Source organism: Podarcis raffonei, chromosome 2 (assembly GCF_027172205.1).
Source record: "Podarcis raffonei isolate rPodRaf1 chromosome 2, rPodRaf1.pri, whole genome shotgun sequence".
Lineage (NCBI taxonomy): Eukaryota > Metazoa > Chordata > Lepidosauria > Squamata > Lacertidae > Podarcis > Podarcis raffonei.
This window is the reverse complement of record NC_070603.1, coordinates 105,505,391-105,529,874: the sequence shown is the minus strand read 5'-3', so window position 1 is coordinate 105,529,874 and position 24,484 is coordinate 105,505,391. Positions and strand designations below refer to the sequence as shown.

At 44.3% G+C, this 24,484-nt stretch overlaps 2 protein-coding genes across 4 annotated transcripts in view; one reads left to right on the top strand and one right to left on the bottom strand.

Moving 5' to 3' along the window:
- Nucleotides 1-24,484, bottom strand: part of P4HTM (prolyl 4-hydroxylase, transmembrane) — a 28,345-nt gene that overhangs the window by 2,915 nt on the left and 946 nt on the right. For both annotated transcript variants that reach the window (XR_008329120.1, XM_053378403.1), the window contains exons 2-7: nucleotides 22,818-22,899; nucleotides 10,379-10,569; nucleotides 9,688-9,784; nucleotides 4,851-5,013; nucleotides 2,967-3,152; nucleotides 2,181-2,271 (exon numbers count right to left, since the gene is read on the bottom strand). Coding sequence is in view for 1 of the 2 variants with exons in the window: in XM_053378403.1 (XP_053234378.1) it covers nucleotides 2,181-2,271; nucleotides 2,967-3,152; nucleotides 4,851-5,013; nucleotides 9,688-9,784; nucleotides 10,379-10,569; nucleotides 22,818-22,899 (810 nt within the window). In the remaining variant the exon portion in view is untranslated. The remainder of the gene's footprint in view (nucleotides 1-2,180; nucleotides 2,272-2,966; nucleotides 3,153-4,850; nucleotides 5,014-9,687; nucleotides 9,785-10,378; nucleotides 10,570-22,817; nucleotides 22,900-24,484) is intronic.
- Nucleotides 13,037-21,784, top strand: LOC128408534 (secreted frizzled-related protein 5-like). 2 transcript variants are annotated; one of them, XM_053378410.1, is made up of 4 exons: nucleotides 13,037-14,508; nucleotides 18,156-18,325; nucleotides 19,100-19,186; nucleotides 20,608-21,784. In XM_053378410.1, the coding sequence occupies exons 1-4, from the start codon at nucleotides 14,165-14,167 to the stop codon at nucleotides 20,922-20,924; spliced, it is 918 nt and encodes a 305-aa protein (XP_053234385.1). In that variant the 5' UTR covers nucleotides 13,037-14,164; the 3' UTR covers nucleotides 20,925-21,784. The 2 variants fall into 2 exon arrangements, with proteins under 2 accessions (XP_053234385.1, XP_053234384.1); XM_053378409.1 differs by having other exon boundaries at nucleotides 19,097-19,186.

Sequence of the window (24,484 nt, the reverse complement as noted above, 5' to 3'; positions counted from 1 at the left end):
TGCTGCGTGCCAGGAACTTAACAAATCAACCACAAATAAATCAATCAAGGCACAGGACCTCCTATACTAGCATTACATATGTTCCTATTTACATAGAACAGCTCCGTATTTTTTCAAGCCGTCTTGATTTTAAGGAGAGGTGGGATTTTTTTTAAAAAAAACAAACCTCAGAAATGAAACAAACCATGTGGAACATTTTATAGTTATAGGATGTGTCAGGGAAGAGTTAGAGTTAGAAGATTCCAGTTTCCCAGAGGGAGAAAGCATTCCCCAAGGGGGGGAGGAGAGCAGTGAATTGAAGAGAAGAGAGCAACAGGGAGGGACCGGCTGTTCCCAGGAAAGGCAAGGGTTCAGTTCTAGCTCAGATTGGGAGGAGGGGAGATACAAGCCAGCTCTAGCCAGGAGGTTAGGAAAAAGAGCGGGAAAGCGAAGGGAAGGGCGCCTTCGCCATTTTGAGAGTGGCTGGTCATGGAGAAGCAGAGCTCAGAAGGTATCTGAAAGAAGTGACTCTGAGGAATAATAGTTAAGAACCGTTTATAAGAATGTTTTGTTAATACGCAATAAAAAGTTATAAAAGAACAAGAAGCATTTGTGTGGTGATCTGAAGAGGACAACGACCAGTCCTGACAGGATGTTTGCATACTTCACCTGTCATGCTCAAGTACATATATTTTGAAGTATGTTCCACTGAAATTAATGGGGAGGTGTGCATTGCAGGTGAAATAAAGCATCTGGCCTTAAAAAGAGTATATATATATATATATAAAAATCACAGTGCTAAGACACCGGTGCTTGGTGGTGTCAGCAGCTGAAGGGCTACTTCAGTACTCTCATGTTTGCATGGTATAGTAAGGGAGCATTCACCTCAACTTCTAGAGAATAAAAAAAGGGGTGGGAATCTTTTAGGAGTTCAGAAAATAACATGGGCTGGTGAGGAGGAGAGTGGAGCAAGGATTTGTTTTGCACATCCAAAATCTGCAGCACAAAACAGCAGGTATATTGATGCAACCATATGCCATATAATAAGCTGCAATTTTTCTAGAAACAAAATGTTGTTAACTGAATGCTGAGAGGAAGTGATTTCCTTGTAACAGGGGTGTTATCTTGAATAAAACCATGTGGATCCCCACCCACCTACAACATATTAGTACAGCGCAATTATTGTGCCATGAACTGACACACCTGGAGGCAGACTTGGACTTCCCTTATCAGACTAAACACTTCCAATAATCTTGAATTAACTAAAAAGGTGCCCTATATCTATAGCAGAGCTTTCCAAACTGTTCATGTTGGTGACACACTTTTCAGACATGCATCATTTCACAAGACAGTAATTCAGTTTCACATCATCTTGCGACACAGTAATTCAGTTTTAATAGCAAGCCGGAGGTTAAACTAACCCTTTTCCTGCCCTGGAATGAGCATGAGGAGCGTTCACGCAACACGCCTGCACACTGCAGCTGACACACTAACGTGTCACGACACACAGTTTGGAAAGCTCTGATCTATATCTATGGGCAATGCTACAAATATAACATAAAACCATTAAAACAGCAGCAAGAGTGCAACAAGCATTGTAGTATCAAAAAGACAGGATCCAATTTAATGATCAGGGGAAACCGGGAGTGGGGAAACATCTTTAAAAGATGTCTGAAGCAGGTAACTGCTGGTGTTTCCTATATGGTATCAGGGAGAGCATTGCAAAAAACAGGGGCAACAGGAGAAGATGCCCCTGTAACACATTCACTAACAAAAGGTCTGCAGATTACCATACTTTCCCATGTATAAGACTAGGTTTTTTTCTTTAGAAATGATGCTAAAAAGTGGGGTCGTCTTATACATGGGTAGTGCATAGGGTGGATGTTTGATTGGTTGCTGCTGCGGCTGTCAGCGACTATTGGGCGTGGTATTGGTTGCTGCGTCAAGGGCTGGTGTTAATTGGCTGACGCTGCGGCAACTAGGCAATCCTCCCCCCAAAAAGCTCAATAACTCTCCATCTCCCCCCACTTCCTTAAATCTGAGTCCCACAAAATAGGGGGAGTCCTTTTACATGGGGGCGTCTTATACATGGAAAAGTACGGTTTCTCAGCCATCTACCAGGTTTTCATGTTTAACACAAGTACTCAAAGAAAACAGAGTTTTCCAAGAAAAACAGGCCACAAAGAAGGACAGAACATTACCAGCTCTTCATAGGTCCTATTGTCAGCTATCGGAAAAGTGGTCTCTCCTCCTCCGGTCACGTTATTTAGGTAGAACAGAACTGTCACGTAGCTGTAAAAGGCAGGAGCCATTAGCACAGGTTAGGCTTCAAAGTTATTGAAATTGCTTAGCCCTCCCCTTCAGGTTTGCAATGCAACAGTAAAATACTATACTTAGAAGTTACGATTTCATGCCCATCTACTCACAAGTTAATCCCCCATTTTTGTGACCTAGGCTGCAATCCTATATGAATTCAGTGGGACTGACATCCCATAATTCCTACATGAGTCTCTCGGGCCAACTCACAGGTCAGAAAGTAAAAACATGCTCTGTTCTGTGCCCCCACCCTGAGCAAATGTATACAACAAACAGCAAAGCAACTGAGGTTACAGAAGAACAAACCTCAGGTTTAGAGCAGAACCATGGTTATAGACTCAAATAATACCATCACAGGCAGAGTAAGAGAAATTTTGCCCCTGCCTATCGCCAACAGTCTTCAGGTGCATAAAAAGCCTCCACATAGAGAAGCACGATGTTCTGGAGGAATAGCTGAGTATTCCTCTTCGCTAACTTATAACTGGAAAGCTGTGCATGCATGCATGCTGTGTTCTTTGACCTCTCCATGGTTAAGGGAGGCCAGCTGATTTGCACTTGAATGTTTATGTCCCTAAAAACATGATGGAGTCTCTGTTTCAGAACAAAACATGGAGTAACAGGGAAAGAACAGATTACAGATGGTTAGTTTCCTCTTCAGGCTCTAGACTAACCGGCACGAGGTCTCGAATGGAGCAGTTTCATTGGCAATCAGTTTGGTGTGACTGCAGGCAGTCTCAGGGAACACCGGTCCACTGTCCATGTGGGCATGGTAGTGCCCGCCTTGGTCGTATCGCACCACCTGCAGGGGTTCACTGTGCTCCACAATCTCAGAGGGCAGACGGGTTAAGTGAATCACCCTAAAGAAGGAGAAGCAGAGACATGCCTGTTGAACTATTAAACTATACTTGCTACTAAACCAATGTCCCCACATGCCACTGTCATCCCCTTTGCCCTGGGATAGGGTACCTGTTTACACATTACACTGAACGTAGGTACAGTGGTACCTCGGGTTAAGTACTTAATTTGTTCCGGAGGTCTGTACTTAACTTGAAACTGTTCTTAACCTGAAGCACCACTTTAACTAATGGGGCCTCCTGCTGCCGCTGTGCCACCAGAGCACGATTTCTGTTCTCATCCTGAAGCAAAGTTGTTAACCTAGGTTAGCGGAGTCTGTAACCTGAAGCGTATGTAACCCGAGGTACCACTGTATAAGCTGTCTCCACACATGTAAGTGTAAGAGTGTGCGCTTGTGGGTTTGTACGGCTGTCACTGTGCACGTAAGTACACAGACTGTATACATGTTGAATGTTACTAACTGTACAAATGCACAGCTCAACACAGATCATACACTTGTTGAATGTAACATGTGAACACCTCTAGGGACAGAAAGGTTTTACTTGACAAGTTCAGGATGGTAAGCAACTGGCATTCACAGCAGCTATCTAAGTCAATGATATAGAATATAATTATGCTTTTTATTATGTTTTTATTATTGTGCTCCAAAAAATGTGTTCTTAATGTTGGACACTGCCCTGGGATCTTTTGATAAAGGGCAGTACAGTATATAAATTGAATTAATCATCATCATATTTACATTTGCTCCTCCTGTGGCGTGTGTGTGTGTGTGTGTGTGTGTGTGTAAACACACACAGAGAGATCTTTTCAATGTTTATTTACAAAACATAATTGGGATTCTTTTTTGTAAGTTGCCAGTTGACAATGGATTTGATCACTTGTATGATCAAATGGAAGAGAAGCATCTTTCTTTTGAATGGAGAAAACCCTGCCTCACACATAAAGAAGCATGGAAGTTAACCTCAGGAAGGACAGTCACTTTCACTATCATCTAAGCATTTTTTGCAAAAAAAACCCCCCAACAACCCAAAAAACAAAAAGAGCAGGTGCTTTCAGGTTGCCGTCCTAAGCAGGCTTTCTAGGCAGTCTCAATGAAGTCAATGGGACTTACTTCAGCATAAACACGCTTAAGACTGCACTCCCAGTTCCGTAGGAAGAGGCTTCTACTGGTGTTAGTGCCAATTTTCTTCCCAGGGCAAATGCCTACTAGGCAGGGGTGGGGTAGATTTTCACTGGAACTGGAGCACAGGAGGAAAGGATTAAAAACTTTCCTGTGCACCACTGTTCTCCTACATTGGTTTATCTTAAAGTAAGGACAAGACCTGTTGAATGCACATACACATTTAATATACTGTCTAGTAGTTTGGCGCTGAGCTGCATCACTGCCTCACTTTGGTTGCATCACTGTGTGGTTAGGTGTTCAGGGAATGAGATTTTTTAAAAAGCCTTTTCAAAGTGTAACTGAGCATTTCAAGTTACTATGCCCTTATCAGTAATCACATTCTTTTAGCACCTTTAAAGGAGCCCATGCGTGTTTAAATTTTAATTGATAACTTAAAAAATCCAGGCAATTCATAATACAGAAACACTTTTTAATCAGTTGAGAACTCCCTAATATAATAAAACCGAGTGGGATCCTAGTATGGCTGCAAGGAATGGCGAACCTCTCTCTGTTTTAAATATCTGTGAGTCCCTCTTACCTTTGCTGTATGGAGCGCATGACGTGGTGGGCTCCCTCGCCTTGATACAGCCACGTGTGCTGGCTATTCCGCACCAGGTCACTCATCTTCACTTTTTGGCTGCCCATATACTTGTGAAAATCCCGAATGTTCAGCTGCTTAAACTCCTCCAAACTCAGCACACCTAACGGAAGAATGAGAAGAAAGCACAGGCTTAGATTAGCCTCAACCAGAGCCAGGGCCTTTTCAACACTGGCTCCGGCCTGGTGGAACGCTCTGTCTCATGAGACCAGGGCCCTTCAGGATCTGATTTCTTTTTGCAGGGCCTGTAAGACAAAGTTGTTCCGCCTGGCCTTTGGCTTGGAATCAACTTGATCCCCTTCCCCTCTTTCTTTTTCCTTTCTCCTCTTGTGAAGAGGCTGCATCTTAATATTTTAATGTTGTATTTTAATCTTGTTTTTTAAATTGTATTTTAATCAACTTGTTTTTATTATTGGTTGTTAGCCGCCCTGAGCCCGGTCTTGGCTATTATGTTGCAGAGCATTCAGGTATTTGTCAACATGCTGCAACGGTTGACGCCAAATCAGAGCTAACCTTCTAGCAACCACTACCATAATCCGCTCTGCCTTTAGCAGGAGGAAAGTATACGAGTTTGGATATGTGTCACACATATGGCACCTTTTAAATGATAGCTGATGCACCACAGATGCCACAGGGAAGCTCTCATGAGGGCAATAACTATTTCTGACCAGGGGAAAAACTTAGCAATGACGTTATGACACCAGAAGAAAAAAGAAGCCAAGTGAAAAACTAAAGCCAACAACTTGAGGGGGGAAATAAGACAAAACCCCATCAAAGAAAAAGATTCCTACTGCTGCTGTCACAGCAGTCAGTGGAGAACTGAGTGGAAGGGCTCTTTCCCCTCCCCTTGGAAAGTGACAACACAACCATGACTTTTTAGCTGAGGGGAGCCAGAGTGCCTATTTCCCAGCTAGAGGCCTAGAAGGTTCTGAATGGCAGTTTAGTTAGGCATTGCTTGACTGCAGAAAGACCACCGAAGGAGAAGACTGCCCTTCCAAATGAAGAGGCTGGCACCTAGTTCACAGCTTCCAGGTTACAAATACTAGAGGTGAGCACTGAGGGACCAAAAACACAACTGAAGATCAGCAGTGCATGCCCAGGAATCATTTGTATTATGACTGCTCCCAAAATCTCGAAGACACCAAGACGTACACATAAGGCACTGAACCATGCTGGCTCTCCATTGCGTATCACAAGGTAATGGGACTAAGCCATGCTTCTGACATGAAAAATATATGAAGGACAGAAAAGGTTTGCCTGTTCCAATGTTCACTTGTGGTACCTCTGAAAATGATCGCTTTCAGCTTCTGCCTTCTGGAAGAAGGTACAGGGTTATAAAGACTAGGACTAGCCACCTGAGAAACAGTTTCTACCCAAATGTGATTTTGGTTTTAAACACACTGTAAGGAGTCTGTATGGGAGTATATTGTTTTTAAAAATGGGGTATCAGAGTTTTTAGGGGGCTAACCAGATTGGGATAGCAGGCTTGTTGGTTTTTGAATGTCTTATGTAGATTTTTCAATTTCGTTGTTCTGTATGGGACAATGACAATAAAGATTATTGTATTGTAAATGTATTTTAAAACTGGCAAAACACTCATTTGGGAAAACTGTATACCAATACTTGAATTTAAAATGGCACATGGTCGAAAGGAATTTTTTACCCTGTCTATCTATCTATCTATCTATCTATCTATCTATCTATCTGATGGTTTTTGAGAGACTGGTGATCTTAAAAGTTTCCAATATTATCGCCCAGCTGATTGCTTCTGTCAGCCAAACAGGGAGAGAAGCAATTTTCAGTCGTTCCCCCTTCTGGTCATCAGCCTCTCACACACTCCCCAAATGTGCTCCTGGGGGACGGGAGACCCTTCAGAATGGATTGGGGAGGCAGGGGGCTCACCACTGCTCGTTGTCCACTCAAGCAAAAGCTGCCAGTGTGCATGAGTCACATAAGGAGAGACATGTGCTCTCCTGCTGGAGTGCATGGCCTTGACGGTTTGCCTCTTTGCCTGTTTTCTCACTGTCTGTGACACATCAGGAGAAGGTGACTAGCTGAGAGAGCCAGCTAGCAGAGGCCAGCATCATAGGTGGCTTCCTCAGTCACTCTGGTAGAGCTGCCCCTTTCCTTTCCCAGTGCACTGTGACTGAATGCCTCCTGGATTAAGTAACCATAATGAGCCAGTGCATCCAAACCAGGAAATATGGTTATAGGGCTCAAAACAAACCAGGAATATAAACCAACCAGGCTACTAGCCACAATGGCTGTTTCTACCTCCATAGTCGAAGGCAGCATCCCTCTGAATGTCAGCTGCTGGGAATCACAAGTGGGCAGGCAGAGTGCTGCTGCACTCAGGTCCTGCTTTCAGATTTCTCACAGACATGTGGTTGGCCACCGTGCAAACAGGATGGAGGACGCAAATGGGGCATTGGCCTCATCCAGAAGGCTCTTTTGATGTTCCTAAGATTCTGGTTATTCTGAACCTGGTAACCATCGTTTCCTGGTTCAGATATAATAGGAAAATATGGCTAATCAATCTGTGTGTGTGTGTGTGTGTGTGTTCAACCACAGCATATGAAGAAGGGAGGCGAGAAGGGACTCTGCAAGGACAGAGTGCTCAGGCACAAGATTTGTGTGTATCTCGGCATAATAAGCTGAGATATCTGAATTGGTCCTATACTTCAGTACTGTACTGCAAGTTTGGCATTGGTGGCTCAAATGCTGTGCACACATGAGTAACTAAAATAGGAAACTGGCAAGACTAACAATGAATGAGAAACACTGAAAGCTTCAAGTCTGGCTAACTAACTAACTAACTAACTAACTAACTACCACTGTATGTGCATAATAAATTGGAGCATCAAATATAGGGAGCACCCAAATGCTTTCTCTGTGTACTGGGCAAACAAATATGCCTCTCTATGGAGTACTGGGGGCACAATAAATATTTTGGAGAAAAAGGGACATGATTAGAGGCTTAGATGACGGGACAGCAATGTAGGTTATAGCAGCACTGCCCTTGAGCGCTGGAGTCCTACAGACACTTCCATGTTTCTGTTCCAGCCTCCTCCCCACCAGAAAGGCTAAAGGTTTTAAAAACAAACATAAACCCCAATTTTGTTCTAGAGGCTAAATTCTAAGCAAATTGCCATGTACACACAAACACCAACAGAACAACAGTCCTAGTCTACACTTAATTCTCTTAAGCAAAGGGAATAGATTTGGGGGGAGAGGTCAGCTTAGGACAGCCATGATCATCATTTATTTCCAGTGCATGCACACATTTTCTACCCACTATTCCATCATCAGCTTCAGCCTTCCATGATCTATCACCACATCCAGGTTATGACCCTTGGCTTTCTTGCTGCCACGTTGCTTACAATGGAAACAGCAGCCCTCCGAAAGTGAGGACACCCTAGACGGGGCACCGAGACCTTAATTGAAGCTCTTTAGTTCAGTGGTGTTTACAGTGCTGAAAAAACCAAACAGTGCATCCTCCCTGGTCTCTGCCAAAGACGTCACAAGCCCAGAGGGCACCAGGGCGAGGGCTTACACACCGGATTTGGAGCCCCGTCCTCCATTCACCAAAGTGCTCTTTCCCACTCCAAAGCAACCTCTCCAGGGCCGTGCAGATCATCAGGCAACCTGGCAGTGAGTGGGTGCACTCTGCCCGCTGACTTAATTTGATTAGGAAACGGAGAGGCGTTCAACTTGAAGGCACTCTAATTAGAGCAGGAGAGATCGCAGCGCACATCCGGGCAGCAGGAGGTCTGAAGAGGCCAGCGGGATGCTTGGAAGGCTCCTGGAACCATCGAACCTCTAGCCTAAAGCCGAGGGGCTGGAGGGAAATCTGATGGAGAAAATTGACCTCTGCTTCCAACTGCCCAGCAAGAAGCACACAAAAAGGCACTGTCTCAAAAGAGTGGATCTTCTGTGCTGGTGGAGTGCATGCTGAGAAGCATACTACATCTCCAGGCAACTCTTTTACTATTGAAGCAAAACAAATATATGATTTTGTGTGCACACTGTACACATTACCGCTGCCTTTATACCTTGCCCAGCCTGGCTCAGGCAATGCCTCTCTCCCTCCATGTGAAGGTTCTTTCTATTTGTGGTGTGTTATGGGGCGGGGTGGCGCTGTGGGTTAAACCACTGAGCCTAGGGCTTGCCGATCAGAAGGTCGGTGGTTTGAATCCCCGCCATGGGGTAAGCTCCTGTTGCTCGGTCCCTGCTCCTGCCAACCTGGCCGTTCGAAAGCACGTCAAAGTGCAAGTAGATAAATAGGTACTGCTCCAGCGAGAAGGTAAACGGCATTTCCGTGCGCTGCTCTGGTTCACCAGAAGCGGCTTAGTCATGCTGGCCACATGACCCGGAAGCTGTATGCCGGCTCCCTCGGCCAATAAAGTAAGATGAGCACCGCAATCCCAGAGTCGGCCACGACTGGACCTAATGGTCAGGGGTCCCTTTACCTTTATGGGGCGGGGTGGAAAGATGCAGCAGGGCCTTCTTGGTCGCAATTCCAATGACCCGGAATCCCCCTTCATGCAGAAACCAAAGCCCCGATCTGCACATGCCTATAATCATTTATTAATTTATATACCGCTTAGATGCCCAAATGGCTTCTAAGCATCCTACAACTATACAATCAACACATCATTAAAATACACAACAGCACATCCACTGGGGCATTTAAGCATTCTTAATATACACAACAAAACAAACTAACAATTAGGACAGCTACAATGCACAGTCTATCAGAAGGCAGCATTAATCTCACCATTGCCATCTGGGTCTGCTTTCACGGCAGAGTACATCTCCCGGATACTCTCAGGCGTCATCCACCTGCCGTTTCCTAGACGGGTGTGTGTCAGTACCTGAAATTGCAAAGAGTTTGCTTTCTTGGTAACTATAGGTGAGAATGTAAAACTGAATCCAGTGTATATCCACACACACAAATACTGCACTTAGGAGAACTTGTACTGTGTTGCAGGATAGGTGGGTGAAAGTCCAGGGGAAGCCCATGCTTGTTCCCATAGCACTTATACTATGGTTTAGCACTACATCTGGCCATATGCGGTGGGCTTCCAGAAGGACAATAAAGTACTGGAGAATGGTAAGGGCGCAGATAATTATTTTTTTCAGCTTGATTTGGCAATCGATCCAGCTGTGTTTAATTAAATGTTGTTAAAAGGTTTAAGATCCACATATAAGTGAGCATAAGTTTTATATATTCTAACAATTGTCAAACTTTATTATTCAAAAACTTGGAAAAGTAACTGAAATCCAAGAAAGCTGGCAAAGAAATGACGGGAGCAAGAAGTGAATAGCGCATCTAAGAAACCTAAACAAACAAGAACAGATGCTGAAAAGCTGGCATTCAATGATATGACAGTTAAGAGTTTGCCAATAAGGAGAATAAACATTAGGCGTTATGAATCAAGAATATCAACCCATCCTCTTCTCAATACCTCCTTGAGCTGCAGCTGTCCATCCTGGTTGTGGTCCAGTAGATTAAATATATCCATCTGGCTGATATCTATCATTTCGATTGCTTCCTCATAGTCATCTGTGGGCAGAATCTGACTTTTCTGCAGCCCTTTCAGCTGAGCCAAGTGGATAATTAACTTGCATTCATCCTCACTCAGGAAGTCTGGAATTTCTACCAGGAGAGAAAAGTGAATTTGTTCATCAAAAAGTGAACACCAAAAAACACAAGCAGCTTTCTTAGCATTTTCGCATTGCAAAGGAAGAATATTAAAAAGAAACTAAGACACATATAACCACCATCTTTGATAGAATCAATGAAAAATTTAAAAACAGACATAGGGAACTAAACCATATGCTTGCCAAACCAAAAATGATTTCAGTTCATAGGGAGGATGCCTGCCTAAAGATTATTTCCCTGATTTCAACCTGGGACCTCTGCTGTTCCACCTGGCTAGAGCCCCTCCTGGCATCTATGCTTTGGGCTGGAGAATATGACTGCTCCATGATGTGTCCAACTGCTTACTGCTTGAGGAGATGGGGAAGAGAAGTGCTCTGTGGTGATTATACTGCCTGTGGGTTTGGAGTCTCAACCTCTCTTGCCCCTAACACAATTGCTTTTGACCGAGCATGTGAGTGGAGCTATATTTGCTTCTCCTGGTGGGGCTCAAACTTCCTTCTCCTGCTTCCCTGCTTCTTGCCCTACTGAGTGAGCCCCTGGAGGTGGCTGCAGTCAATGTCTCCACTTGCTGCGTGTGCTGCTCCTTCAGTTCATTGGCAAAAGTCTATTGTCCTTGTCCCAAGAGGGTTGCATTTCCTCTCCTGCCCAGGGTGCTCTGTGGGTGGGTCTCAATACAAGGATGTTGTAAAACCCAGAGATGTTATAAAACATTCTAATGGTCCGTTGACTGCAAATAAATGTCAATTCATAATGCAGGGATGAGGATCCCCAGGTCCAGCGTGGTCCACCAGGCCTGCCTGTCTAGTCCATGGGATTTCCCCCGCGCCACATGCCCCTCTCTTCAAGTTGCACGCATCCTCAGCTGTGCTCAGCATCCTCCTCTAGGGCTCTGGCATCGCTGGAATGTGTCCTTGAACTCTGATGCCTTTTGCTTGCCTGGATGAAGGAAGGAGAGATAAGAGTGTGCACAGAACCTTCTAACTACAGTGGTACCTCGGGTTACGTATGCTTCAGGTTACAGACTCCGCTAACCCAGAAATAGTGCTTCAGGTTAAGAACTTTGCTTCAGGATGAGAACAGAAATCGGGCGGCGGCAGTGGGAGGCCCCATTAGCTAAAGCGGTACCTCAGGTTAAGAACAGTTTCAGGTTAGGAACGGACCTCCAGAACGAATTAAGTTCTTAACCCGAGGTACCACTGTACTGTATGGCTGGAAGAATGCAACTTGCTGTACGGAGAACAGCCACATCCAGTGGTCTGCCCAGTGTTTTGCCTCTGGCCATGTGCGTCATTGGCAAGCTGCTCCCACCCCACCCATGAAGGAATGCAGCACCACGCTGGAAAAGGTTCGTCATCCCAGCCTTGCCTTGTGCCCCCAAGCTGTTGTTGTAAGCAGCACGAGAGGAATCCGACTCCTCTCTGGAAGGGATGCCTGGGGACTGGCAGTGGGAAGGGCTGCTGCTGCCTGAGTCACAGGGCTGGTGGATTATGGGTGCTGCACTGTGGGCGGTATTCAGCTATGTTTTACTCAGAGAGAACCACTGAAATTAATGAACATGGCTAAGTTAGGAGCATTCATTTCAAAAGGTCTGGGTGAATACCACTCCGTAATGCAGGAGTATGTTAAGAGGTTCTCTGTGTAGGCAGCATGTGGGCATCATCGCTAGCTCACTGATGAACTTTGGCGGTGTTTCCAAGAACACTGGGGGCTTGCTTGGAATTTTAAAGCCATTTTTGGATATCCTGTGTTCTGTATTTTCCCCTCTCACACTGAGCAAGCACACTGCATGCTCCAAGAGGGGGGAGGTGACATTTCTCCCCGCCCCCCCCCGCCCATGATTGGCATATGCAGAATTCCTCTGCCTGGTATTAAGATTTAAACAAAAGGCACTATTAAAATTTGGCACTTTTTATTGCTTTGCTGTTTTTATTTTGTTCATTCTCAAGACTATCCCATGAAATGCATCTTAACCAGGAGTAGGCAACCTAAGGCCCATGGGCCACAAGTGGCCCACGGGGGTCATTTAACCGGCCCACGAGCTGCCTCTGATCTGAGCTGCCCGCTCGGCAAGTCCCCGCATGTTGCGCTAAACCGGCACCCCACGGGACAGGGACTCACTTCTGCGGTGCCGGAAATCGCGTCTGCGCAGATGCCAGAAATCACATCTGCGCAGACGCAGATGCCTGAAATCGCGGGCGTGCTCACACGCGTGCACAATCCAACCCACAGAGGGATCTCTGCTGGAGTGAACCAGCTCAGGCAAGGTAAACCTTGCTGACCCCTGATCTTAACTACAGTGGTACCTCGGGATGTGAACGGGATCCGTTCCAGAGCCCCATTTGCATCCTGAACATAATGTAAGACACGGCAGTGGGTCTGCGTGTGAGCGGGTCGCGTCTCACGACTTCACACTCCATTACTTTCAGGTCGCCACGGAGCACAACCCGAACACGCTCAACCTGAAGCGTATTTATCCCGAGGTGTGACTGTATTCCCACTTGGTGAGCGGGGCTTGCGGGTGGCAACTTCTGCAATTCCTTGATGGATGCAGAAATTGAACTCAGATCTAAACCAAGCATTTTATCTCCTAATCTACGTTCGAAGAAGTGAGATGCACAAAGATGAATTCCTTGTGCATCTTGATAAAAATTTTAACTGAGATTTTACTTGGCACCGAGCTAGGAAAGTTGAAGACTGCTACCTACCTCATGGGAAACAGAAAAGCAGAGCCTGCAACTGGCTATGGCCACGTTAACCCTTAACAGAGAACGCTTTCCGTTACAAGGAGCGTGTAATCCTCTCCTCAGCTACCCCCAGCTATTAGTCAGAGTGGCATAAAACAAATTAACAATGAGCCAACACAACAAGCAATGCCCCCTAAGGCTCTAGGAGACCTACATTGAACTCCAATGAGATGACAATAAACGTTTTCGACAATTACCCAGGAATAGAGCTATCCACTCGTGTTTCACAGCAGCTCACTTCATGCCAAAATAAGAAGTACACCACCATCCACAATTAATTTCCTGTGGCATGGTTAGAAGATAAAAAAGTTTGCCAATTACATCCTGTGTGTAAACAATGACCCCCAATGTTAAAACTACCCAAACTGGGGGGAAATGCCTCCAAAACAGCTAACAACCAGAATCCGTGGGGCTGGCACTCCCCACCCCCTTGCCTCTTTAAACAATGGCTGGAGCTCAACAAATGTCTCTTAATTAACTTTGTGATTGCTTTGCCACAAAACACTATGGAGAGGGAAACAAGCGGTGTTTAGAAAATAATGACTAATCCCTGGGTAGGGGCAAGGGGTGGGCCTGAGGGAGTCTCAAACAATGATTCAATCAGAACTCCAAGATATTGGTAGAGGGAACCATTCAAGCTGATTTGACTGCCCTCATTTCAACACCTGCTAGCCTAAGCCAAAACCTCTGAAAAAAGGCAAACAATCGGGCTTAATGAGAATGCACGAATACAGGGGTGGCCTCTCTGCTATAATAAACCACAACCCGACCAGGAAACCCCTCAGTCTAGATTCCCCTTTGGGAAGGCAGAATTTTAATCGGTCACATTTTGCTGGGGAGGGGCAATGTTCGGAGAGATGAGGAAAACAGCACATCAGCACCATCCCACGATGCCGGGCACACAACAGCCGCTTCTTGTCCTTTTGGGTTATCTGCTAATCTGGGACTTCCCGGGGGGGTTTGGAAACTACAGAAGAGGCTCTTCCAGATGCACATTGATTCCAAGAAGCATGGCTTTGTGTTATGACATTGGGTACACCGAGATGAGACTCCCCAACCTGCTGGACCATGAGACTATGGCTGAAGCAATCCAGCAATCCACCAGCTGGTTGCCCTTGTTAGCCAGAGAGTGCCATCCGGATGCCAGGATCTTCCTCTGCTCCCTCTTTGCCCCAATCTGCCTGGACAGGTAAGGGCATTTCAGAGTTTACTGTTAAGTTACTGTTAAGTATAGTTTCATTTGCTCGTTCTATCTTGTCCCTCTACCCCAACCAGCTTCTGTCCTTGAGATAGCTGCATGGGCATCCCATCTCCCACATCCCCAATCCTGGATCTCCCTTTTGCCCTTTGCTTTATATGCTCCAGGGACACGGGTGGTGCTGTGGGTTAAACCACAGAGCCTAGGACTTGCCGATCAGAAGGTCGGCGGTTCGAATCCCTGTGATGGGGTGAGCTCCTGTTGCTAGGTCCCTGCTCCTGCCAACCTAGCAGTTCAAAAGCATGTCAAAGTGCAAGTAGATAAATAAGTACTGCTCCGGCAGGAAGGTAAACGGTGTTTCCATGCACTGCTCTGGTTTGCCAGAAGTGGCTTAGTCATGCTGGCCACATGACCCGGAAGCTGTACGCCGGCTCCCGCAGCCAATAAAGCCAGATGAGCGCCGCAACCCCAGAGTCGGTCATGACTGGACCTAATGGTCCGGGGTCCCTTTACCTTTACATGCTCTGGCTATTTTCCCATACACTGACTTAAATCAGTTTTGGCTTCAAGCAATCTGCAATGAGACTGTAAATGCAGTATTAGCTACAGTTTGATACCTCTTCCACATTTGCAGTATTTGGAATAATAAGTCATGGGTAATGATAAGCGCATTTAAGCCTTGTGTAAAAATGTTTGTGTGTAATTTATATGTAAACACTTCAGCCACTCTGTGAATAGAGTCAGCAACTGTCTTGCTGATGACTCAGCTCCTCTCAAAATCACAGTGTGATTTGCAATCTGCTAACTCAATAAATCTAAGACAAGCACAAGACATTGCTGTCTGCTCTACAATAGATTACTACTTGAAGAATGACCAAAGTGCAATTTGCACCAACATTTTTATTGTTTTGGCACTAAGACAAGACCGATCAGTTTGCCCAGGATTCGATCATTCAATTGATCAATCAATCAAATCTGGAATGGTGTTAGATGAGCAATCTTTTCTCGCAAGAGAAAAATGTGTTTTGAAAAAACAGATTCCAAAGATCCATGCACACACAGCTGGAAATTCTGAAACCCTGCCAGTCATTGCAGACAACACTGAGCTAGATTTGTTTGTTTGTTTGTTTGTTTGTTTGTTTGTTTGTTTGTTAAGTAAGTAAGTAAGTAAGTAAGTAAGTAAGTAAGTAAGTAAAGGACTTAAAAGACAACACTAAGGACACATTGCTCTCACAAGGTGGTTTACAAGAGATCCAAAACAAAACAACTTTATATAAAACCAGGATGGGGGGCATTTTTAGAAAGCAGTTTGCTCCTTTTAAAATGAGGAAAAGCAAGGATTTAAAACATGGTCAAAATAAAAAAAAATCTTGAGAGAGTTCTCTCAAAGGTAAACAAAGATGGGGATGTACCTATTTCCTGAGAGAGAGAATTCCATAAATGTGACGCCACCAGCAACTTTATGCATCTTACCAACAGACCAAAGAGCAGGGTCTCAGATGCTGATTCTTCAATTCAGAAATGCTTATACAGATGTAGACAGACTGCCAGGCAGTGCACAGTGCTGAACTACATGGATCAAGCGTATGACTGGACATAAGGCACCTTCCTAAAGGTTCAAGCACTACAGCAGCAAAACCAAGCTAAAACTCTGTAATAATTGCTCTGTTTCTCTGCCTGCACAAGGATGACAGTCACAAAAGCTAGAACAATGTGCTCCTCTTTGGAAGAAAATGAACATTTATCAACTCAGTAACAATATTGCATTGGAATACGTAACGTAACATAACGCATAATGCCGGAAGATAGGGGAAAGAATTATCCCCATCTACTGTGGAATTTGGCTTCATCCTTCAATACACTAAGCAAGATGCTTGCTCCTTAAATTTCTAAGCTTGAGGGCACCTGATATGTCCCAAGTGTTTCCATTCAGTGCAATCTGGTACAAGGGTAATCACAATGAGGATCATGGGGATGGTCTACAAAACATTAGGGGAACCTGAGTAACCCTTAACTCAAATCTCAGCGTACCTGATTGCTGTTAGTAAACAACAGAATGTTGCTATCTGAATGAACAACAATGATACCACATTGCAGTGGGTCAAGCAATCAATGCTAATTTTAGAAAATACAGGTAGGTAGCTGTGTTGGTGTGACGCAGTCAATTTTTTTTTTTTGAAATTGTCCAGTAGCACCTTAGAGACCAACTAAGTAGTTCTGGGTATAAGCTTTCGTATGCTGATCATTATCCATGTCTTATTATGCCAAATACTGCAAATGTGGAAGAGGTATCAAATGTAGCTAATACTGCATTTACAGTCTCATTGCAGATTGCTTGAAGCCAAAACTTAAGAAGTGTGCATGCGCACGAAAGCTTATATTCAGAAATACTTAGTTGGTCTCTAAGGTGCTACTGGACAATTTTTAATTTTTTTTAGAAAATACAAAACTATTCAAGTCTTCAAATGATTTTAGAATCATGGAGTAAGATGAGGCCTGCTCCAATCTCTGCTCCATTATGCAGAACATCCAGAGCTAGAGCATCCCCAAGATGTGGCTGTCCAGCCTCTGCTTGAGGGCCTCCAGCAAGGGAGAGCCCCACCCCACCTGCTGTAGGTAACTGGGTCCAGTATTGGCCTAGGAAATTCATCCTAATGTTCAAACCTGTTTTGTTAAAATGATGCTTTGCTCTCCAAAACAAACCCATCAAGGCTGACACTGAAATACTCTCCAACTAATGAGAACAATTTTGTTCTTGTTTTACTATAAACGCAGGGAGGGTTGTGTTACCAACCTAGCTTCCCAAAGCCACACGTCACAGCTGGTTACTGAGAGGGAGAAGGGAAGGCAGTGGGGAGCTCAGTATGAGCGCAGTGGAAGAAGCATCAGACTGTCTCCACTGCTGCACTCACACTGAACTCTCTGTTGCCTCTCTTCTCTGTCTCTAGTAAGTGGCAGCGACACAAGTGTCGGGAAGCCAGGTCAGTAACTCAGCCCTGTCTACACTACTGCGGAAGCAGTGATGGTAAACAGAAACTAAGGCAGGGTGGGGAACCTCTGGCCTTGCCCTTAGCTGCTAGTGGTTGCTCTGGGGTAGTAGTAGTATAGTAATAATAATATTTTATTTATACACCGCCCATATGGCTGGGTTTCCCCAGCCACTCTGGGCGGCTTCCAACAAAATATTAAAATAAAATAGTCCTTCAGATATTAAAAGCTTCCCTAAACAGGGCTGCCTTCAGATGTCTTCTAAAAGTCTGGTACAGTGGTACCTCGGGTTACAGACGCTTCAGGTTACAGACTCTGCTAACCCAGAAATATTACTTGGGGTTAAGAACTTTGCTTCAGGATGAGAACAGAAATTGTTCTCCGGCGGCGCGGCAGCAGCAGGAGGCCCCATTAGCTAAAGTGGTGCTTCAGGTTAAGAACAGTTAAGAACGGGTCTCCGGAACAAATTAAGTACTTAACCCACTGTAGTTGTTTTTTCCTTTGACATCTGGTGGGAGGGAGTTCCACAGGGCGGGTAGTTTAACAGGCACTAGGAATCATAGAATTGTAGAACTGGATGGCACCCCAAGGGTCTTCTCGTCCAACTTTGCTCACCAAGTTTTGAAATGAGTTCATCTTTCTCTCTCTAGGCTCATCTACCCTTGCCAAAGTTTGTGCAAAGCTGTCAGGAATAGCTGTGCTCCAGTCATGGCTTGCTACGGCTACCCTTGGCCTGAAATCCTGAACTGTAACAAATTCCCTGAAGATCATGAACTGTGCATCTCCTCAATCACTGATGAAAGTGCTCCCAGCAGGAGAAGTAAGGCTCTTTGCTGTTTGTACTTGTCATGGAACACATATACCCTGTCACAACAGCACAATCTGGACAGAAAACCACAAAACTGGGACGGTGGGAGGGTGTTTGAATTCTATGTGTTAAAGCTTAAGTTTGGCTTTTTCTCAATTCAGAGGAACCCGTAAGAGCCAAAAAGCTTATGAAGTACCAACACCTTTTAATCAGGAAACAGAAAAAAAACCATTCAAAACCGTAGTGAGGTTTTGAACATAGATTTTAGTTAGAGCTGTAAAAGTAACCTCTGAAGTTAGTTCTTCATAGCCTCCCCTATTACAAAGGCAGATACCTGAGGGAGGTTAATAGTTACATATATATTTTTTTTTAAAATATTGTGTCTATTTGAAGTTGAGAGATAAAGACTTACCCAAAGTCACACTAATTATTTCATGTCAGAGTTGAACACAGTGTATGAAGCCACCAAGATAACAAGCAACTGACCTATTTTCTAGAAGAGGCATAGGCAAACTCGGCCTTCCAGATGTTTTGAGACAACAATTCCCATCATCCCTGACCACTGGTCCTGTTAGCTAGGGATGATGGGAGTTGTAGTCCCAAAACATCTGGAGAGCCGAGTTTGCCTATGCCTCTTCTAGAATCATAGAATGGCAGAGATGGAAGGGACCACAAGGGTCATCTACTCCAACCCCACAAAATCTGCAACCCTGAGTAGAGAACCCAGAATTCTCTGGGTTACATTAGGCTCAAACAAATTCTGTAACTTACTATGTGTTCCAGCAGTGCCCCAGGCCAGCTGCAGGGACTGTGAACTTGAAGAACCCAACTCTCCCAAGGAGATCCTGGAAAACCTTTGCACCAATGATTTTGGTGAGTAAACCACTTCTCTCTGCCTCTTAACCACTCGGTCTGAGAAAACAGTCCTCTAGTCTCAGAATACAAATCCATTGGATCACCACATTTTCAGCTATAGAAGAAAGGGCAAAACTGGATGAGAGAACAAAGATCCATGACTGGTTCTCCTCTCTCAATAAATTTTGGCAAATACCAGTTGCTAGGGGAGAGGGGATTACAACAGTGGAAGCAGATGAGGGCGAGAATTAAGTCTCTGGCCCCATGTCATTTCCTTAATGGAAATGTGCACTCCTCACAAGCTAAAATTTTCTCCATTAGGGAGAAGCTATGGGAACAGGCTGTGTACACACACATTTTATCTAATAGGAGAAATAGCAGCTGGAGGGGGACTTTCAGTGGGAACATAGGGTGGGGAGAGTTAGCTCTCACAGCATCACAATCTGAGCATGGATCACTCCCCCGATTCCTGACTTCTACTGGGAATATGATTCTGGATCTCTAGCATGTTGTCTAGCATGGCTCTGAAATTTGCAGGAACTATTTGGAAGTATGAGTTCCTTCGTACTTGTTCAAACCCGTTCTCCACCTACCCCCTGTCATTTGCACACACTCTTCTCTTAAAGCAGGAGTAGCCTGCTGGACTACAGCTTCCATCAGCGCAAGCCAACATAGTCAAGGATGATGGGAGCTGGAGTCCGGTAACATCTTAAGGGCAACACACTGGCTACCCCTACCTTAAAGCTATGGAGAAATGGCAAGCTGGTGCGAGGGAGTTAACTTTCTCCTTTATGCAGACTATAGTAAAGGACAACCAGAAAACCTTCACAAAATTAGCAGGCTCCTTAAATTCCAGCAGAACACCCACCTGCTTCCTATTAAAACATGAATATGAAAAGTTAAAGGTTGAAGTTAAAAGTGCATTGTGGTAGTGTCTAGCACTATTTTAATACACATAAAACACGGGGCGATCTTACATAGTGCTTTAAAAATCAAGCAAATTATCAAAGTATATGTGTGTGAGAGACAGAAAGAGAGAGAAAGAGAGAAGATGCTTGGACATCTTTGTTATCAGTGATCATCAGCTAAACTAATCTTCCTAAAATGAACTTGTTTTTGTAACAGAAACTGGGTAAATTTTGGAGATATGAGAATTTCACTGGACTAGAACCGTTATCTAAGCTTGCTACAAGAAGTGCGGAACAAAGGTGTACATCACCAGGAGTGGGGAACCTTTGGCTCTCCAGCTGAACTACAATTCCCATTATCCCTGGTCATTAGCCATGCTTGCTGGTGGGTCAAAAGTTTTCCACCCCTAGTGGAGGTTGCAAGACAGTGGATAGCATCCATTCTTTGCATCACTAAAACAGTGAGGAAGCAGCTAGTTACCTATTTTATTGGCAGTTTGATGTCTCTAGTCTAATGTGCATTTGTTCCAGCTGTGAAAATAAGAATTTCCAGGAAGAACAAGACCTCCACCATTGCTGACTTTGACCTTGACTCCAGGCTGGAAGTTCTGAAGCATGGCCCTCTTCTGAAGACTGAAACCCACTCCAAACTCCAGCAGTGGCTGAACTTAGATGCTACCTGTGTACACAACATTATGAGAGGCACAAACACAGGCGTCTATCTGATCTGTGGTGAGGTGCAGAATGACAAAGTTGTGGTGGTGAACAAGGCCTATGCATGGCACAAGAGGAACCGAAATCTACAGACTGCTGTGCGGCGATGGAAACATTACAAGTGCCGGGCCTGAACTGCTTATAGCTCTGGTATGAAATGATAGAAAGATGCTCTCTTGTTTGTATCTGAAAGGTCTTCTTCAGCATACCTGGAGCAGAGTTTAAAAAGTAATAGATATAGTCTACTTAGTAAAAATCATACACCACTGCACCAAGAAAGTAGTTTTCAAACTGCTCTGAGGAGCCCTGGAGTTTTCTACAAGCCTAATTGGGGTTTCTCAACGAGAAAGTCAGTAATGGTTCACAAGCTTCTTTGAAAGATAGTTTGTCCACCCTTGCAGATATTCTGCAGTGCTGGATTCTTTGCTGCATGGGAAGCACAGCAACCAGGAAACAAATCACAAGTATTTATAGTAATAGGCTGGTTTGTTCACTTCATCTCCTGCAAACCCACTTTCCTGGCCACTTCTTTCATCCATATGATGCAGGAATGGCTCACCTGGTGGAACCAGAGCTTCAACAATAACCTTGCGGCAGCAGTGTTGCAATGGCTTCCTGTGAGAGCTGCAGTGGCAGCTAGGCTGGGGCTGGATGGGTACACTGATATGGGTGCACAATTGGCTTTAGCAGTCTGCCTGCACAGCCCTGACCTTGCTGCTACCGCACCTCCTCCCACTACTGGTAAGTGGCAATGACTAGGCTGAGCTGCCGCAGGCTAAGCTACTGTGGCAGCTCCACCTGACCTGTCAAGCCGCTCCTGATTCCCCTTCATCTTCTACCTGTCAGGCTTTTGCCATCACCCATCCTTCCCTCACTCCAGGACATTTTATTTTGCAGTTTTACACAAAATATGTAAAAAAACAAAACCCACACACTGCCTGAGGGACACCCTTGCGATCTGCAAGCTATGAATACTATGTATTTAGAAACTAATGACAGCAGTGTGTGTTCCTTAAAAATGCTGGTTGCATTAAAAGGATTTAACAAGAAAGTTGTTTGGTTTCTCATTAAGACTTTCCTTTGAAAAAACACAATTAACAACACGGGAATCTTTTACACAGATTTTTTAAAAACCAAAACCAAAACAAAACCTGTGGCATATAACTGTGCTTGCTAGGAGCTCCCGCTTCAAGTTAAATGTGTGTTTCTGGAGTGCCTGTCATATTGCTGCTGGTTGCTTCTGAACCTCAGGCAATGCTGAGGTTCAGAAAATACAAATTCCTCAGAAAATGCTGACAACAGCTGACAACAGCAGAGCTTCCAAGAGGAGGATGAAAAATGTGTGTGTGTGTGTGTGTGTGTATTTTCTTGCTGGCTACAGAAATTATTGTTGCCTATCAAGCTCAACTGCAATTTGTAAACCCTCAATTAATACTATTCCCTGACGTAACCAGTTCAATCCAGTAAAGATTGATCTACAAGTGGTGGAAATGGATTAGTCAGGCACCAATGTAAGAGGAGTCAAGCATGTGTCACACCACCGTTTTCTATCTTTGTACCCACCCCCACCCACCCACTTTCTCTTAAGGAGCAAAGAAGGGAGGGGCAATGAGAACTGTGGAGTTTTTACGAAATTTCAGCTGTTGACACTGCATGAGAAAGAGGCAAAATCTGCTCTTCTACACAGCGGTTAAAGGCAAAGGAATCTTGTCTTTTTTTGCACCTGGTTACTTTAGAGAGAGTAGGTGAAAGACCATAGTACATAGTAAAAAAAATTCAGTATCAGTTAGGGTTAAGAAATAGATCCTGGGTCTGAAAAATTAACAGACTACTGCTGTAAAGGATGTTCACATGTGCTCGGGAGCCACAGTAATAATTAGTGTCATGAATGGGACAGAGTTTCTGTGCCCAAAGGCAACTAAAGATGAGGCAATAAGAAACCGCCAAACTTAGATATATGGTACATCTCATTCCCTCTTCTACCAATAGGTCATCTGGATATATCTCCAGTAGCCTCTTTTTCTTACCAAAAAGGAGTGGTTTCAAGCTGAGAGTTTTCATGACATGGATTTTGTTAGGAATCAGCTCCACCTTCTGTTTATGGCCCACCTTGAAAAGAAAGTAAAATAAATTAATTTTAACTGCTATACACCAAATATAGTTAGCTCCAGTATATGGTATCATTGGAGGCCTGTGGACAGTATCTTTACATATACAATGGCCTGCTAAATCATGACATGGCAAATTCTGAAATACAAAACATCACAAATCTCATCTACATGGTTCAAAACTATATGACATCAGCTACTAGCAAATACAGGATATAGTTCTAGGCTCAGTGTGGAAGCAGAAGGTTTAAGGTTCTTCTGCATTATCACTTCTCTGCACAATAAATGCACAGTTTACTCATCTGCCGTCACAGTGTGCACACGAGAGAATAACACATCTTGCTAGCACTCAAAATTCATTAACTGCCACTCTGTTCCCTGGCATCTAAAAGAAAATTCCACAAGGTGCTACAAGAGAATGGTTACTGCTGACCCACCTGCACAGCTTTGACTACCATTTTTGAAAGTATTTTTTTAACTTTTACTTTTTAAATTGGTGAAATTCTTTTCCTGTGCAAATTGAATATAGGAGCTTTATTTCTTTAAAGAGTGGATATTGGCAGCAAAAGTAACCTCCATTGCAACAGCATAGGGAACGTGTCCATCGATAAATTCTAGCTGTTGCTGCTGGTGGTGCTTTTTGTTTTAAAAGGCAGGCAATCCCAATCTGGACCAAGGAACAGACAAAGTTGCAGCCTAGTGAATTTACAATAAAGTCATATTGATGTTGCTCATATTAGATCCTACTATACCACTCTAGAATTTAGTATACTGTGCTAAATTTTATTAGGCCAACCCAACATCAATACAGACCACATCAATCAGGCCAGTCTATAGTACATCACATTATGTACCAAGATGTACCAATGTAGATCAATCCTAGCCATCACAAATAGACAAACTCAACCCACAGTTTAAGTACTTCTCTCAATAATGCACGACTGCTCAAATTATTTAAAGACAATGGCAATAAAAAGTTTTAAAAAATAAAGTCACTCCATTATAAAATAAAATATGGGGGGGGCAATTGCCCCCCCTCGCTATGCCCATTATCCCTAAATGCCTTGTGCAATGATGTCCCTTGAGACAGGAGGGGGGGTAAGTAACAGGGATGGGGCGGGGGACAGAGGCGAAAACTTTCCTTCCCCTGACACAGTTTAACAGCTGCATAAAAATCAGAAACTCAGCGAGTGCAAAAAGTTTTCATATCACTGCATCAGCGTGCTGGGGAAAGCATCATCATGGAGGGGCTAGACGGCACTTAGCCAATTATGCTTCTTTTAAAGATCCACGAGGGCTTGCCACTTATCAGAACTAGCAGCTACGGAAGGAGGAGCCAGCCCCTCTGGGGCTGCAGGAGCAGTGGACAGGGATATTATATAATATAATGTATATTTCCAGACCCCCCTCCCTTTGTAGGGTAACATTTCCTACAGGAACAGGGTTGACTTGACACCCCTCGGCCGATTTCCTGACGAGGGGGTGGAAATCCCCCTGCAGCACCATTACAGACACACAACAACAACACCCGGAACTAAGGGGCAACACTAGAAAAAAGCCAAGGAGGCAAAAAGATTGTAATAATC

What these genes read in the sequence shown, in the direction of transcription:
- LOC128408534 (XM_053378409.1), top strand. Translation starts at nt 14,165, where the DNA reads ATGTTCGGAGAGATGAGGAAAACAGCACATCAGCACCATCCCACGATG. An exon ending in GCCCCAATCTGCCTGGACAG is followed by an intron (nt 14,509 to 18,155) that starts GTAAGGGCATTT and finishes TTCTCTCTCTAG; the next exon opens with GCTCATCTACCCTTGCCAAA. An exon ending in AAGTGCTCCCAGCAGGAGAA is followed by an intron (nt 18,326 to 19,096) that starts GTAAGGCTCTTT and finishes TATGTGTTCCAG; the next exon opens with CAGTGCCCCAGGCCAGCTGC.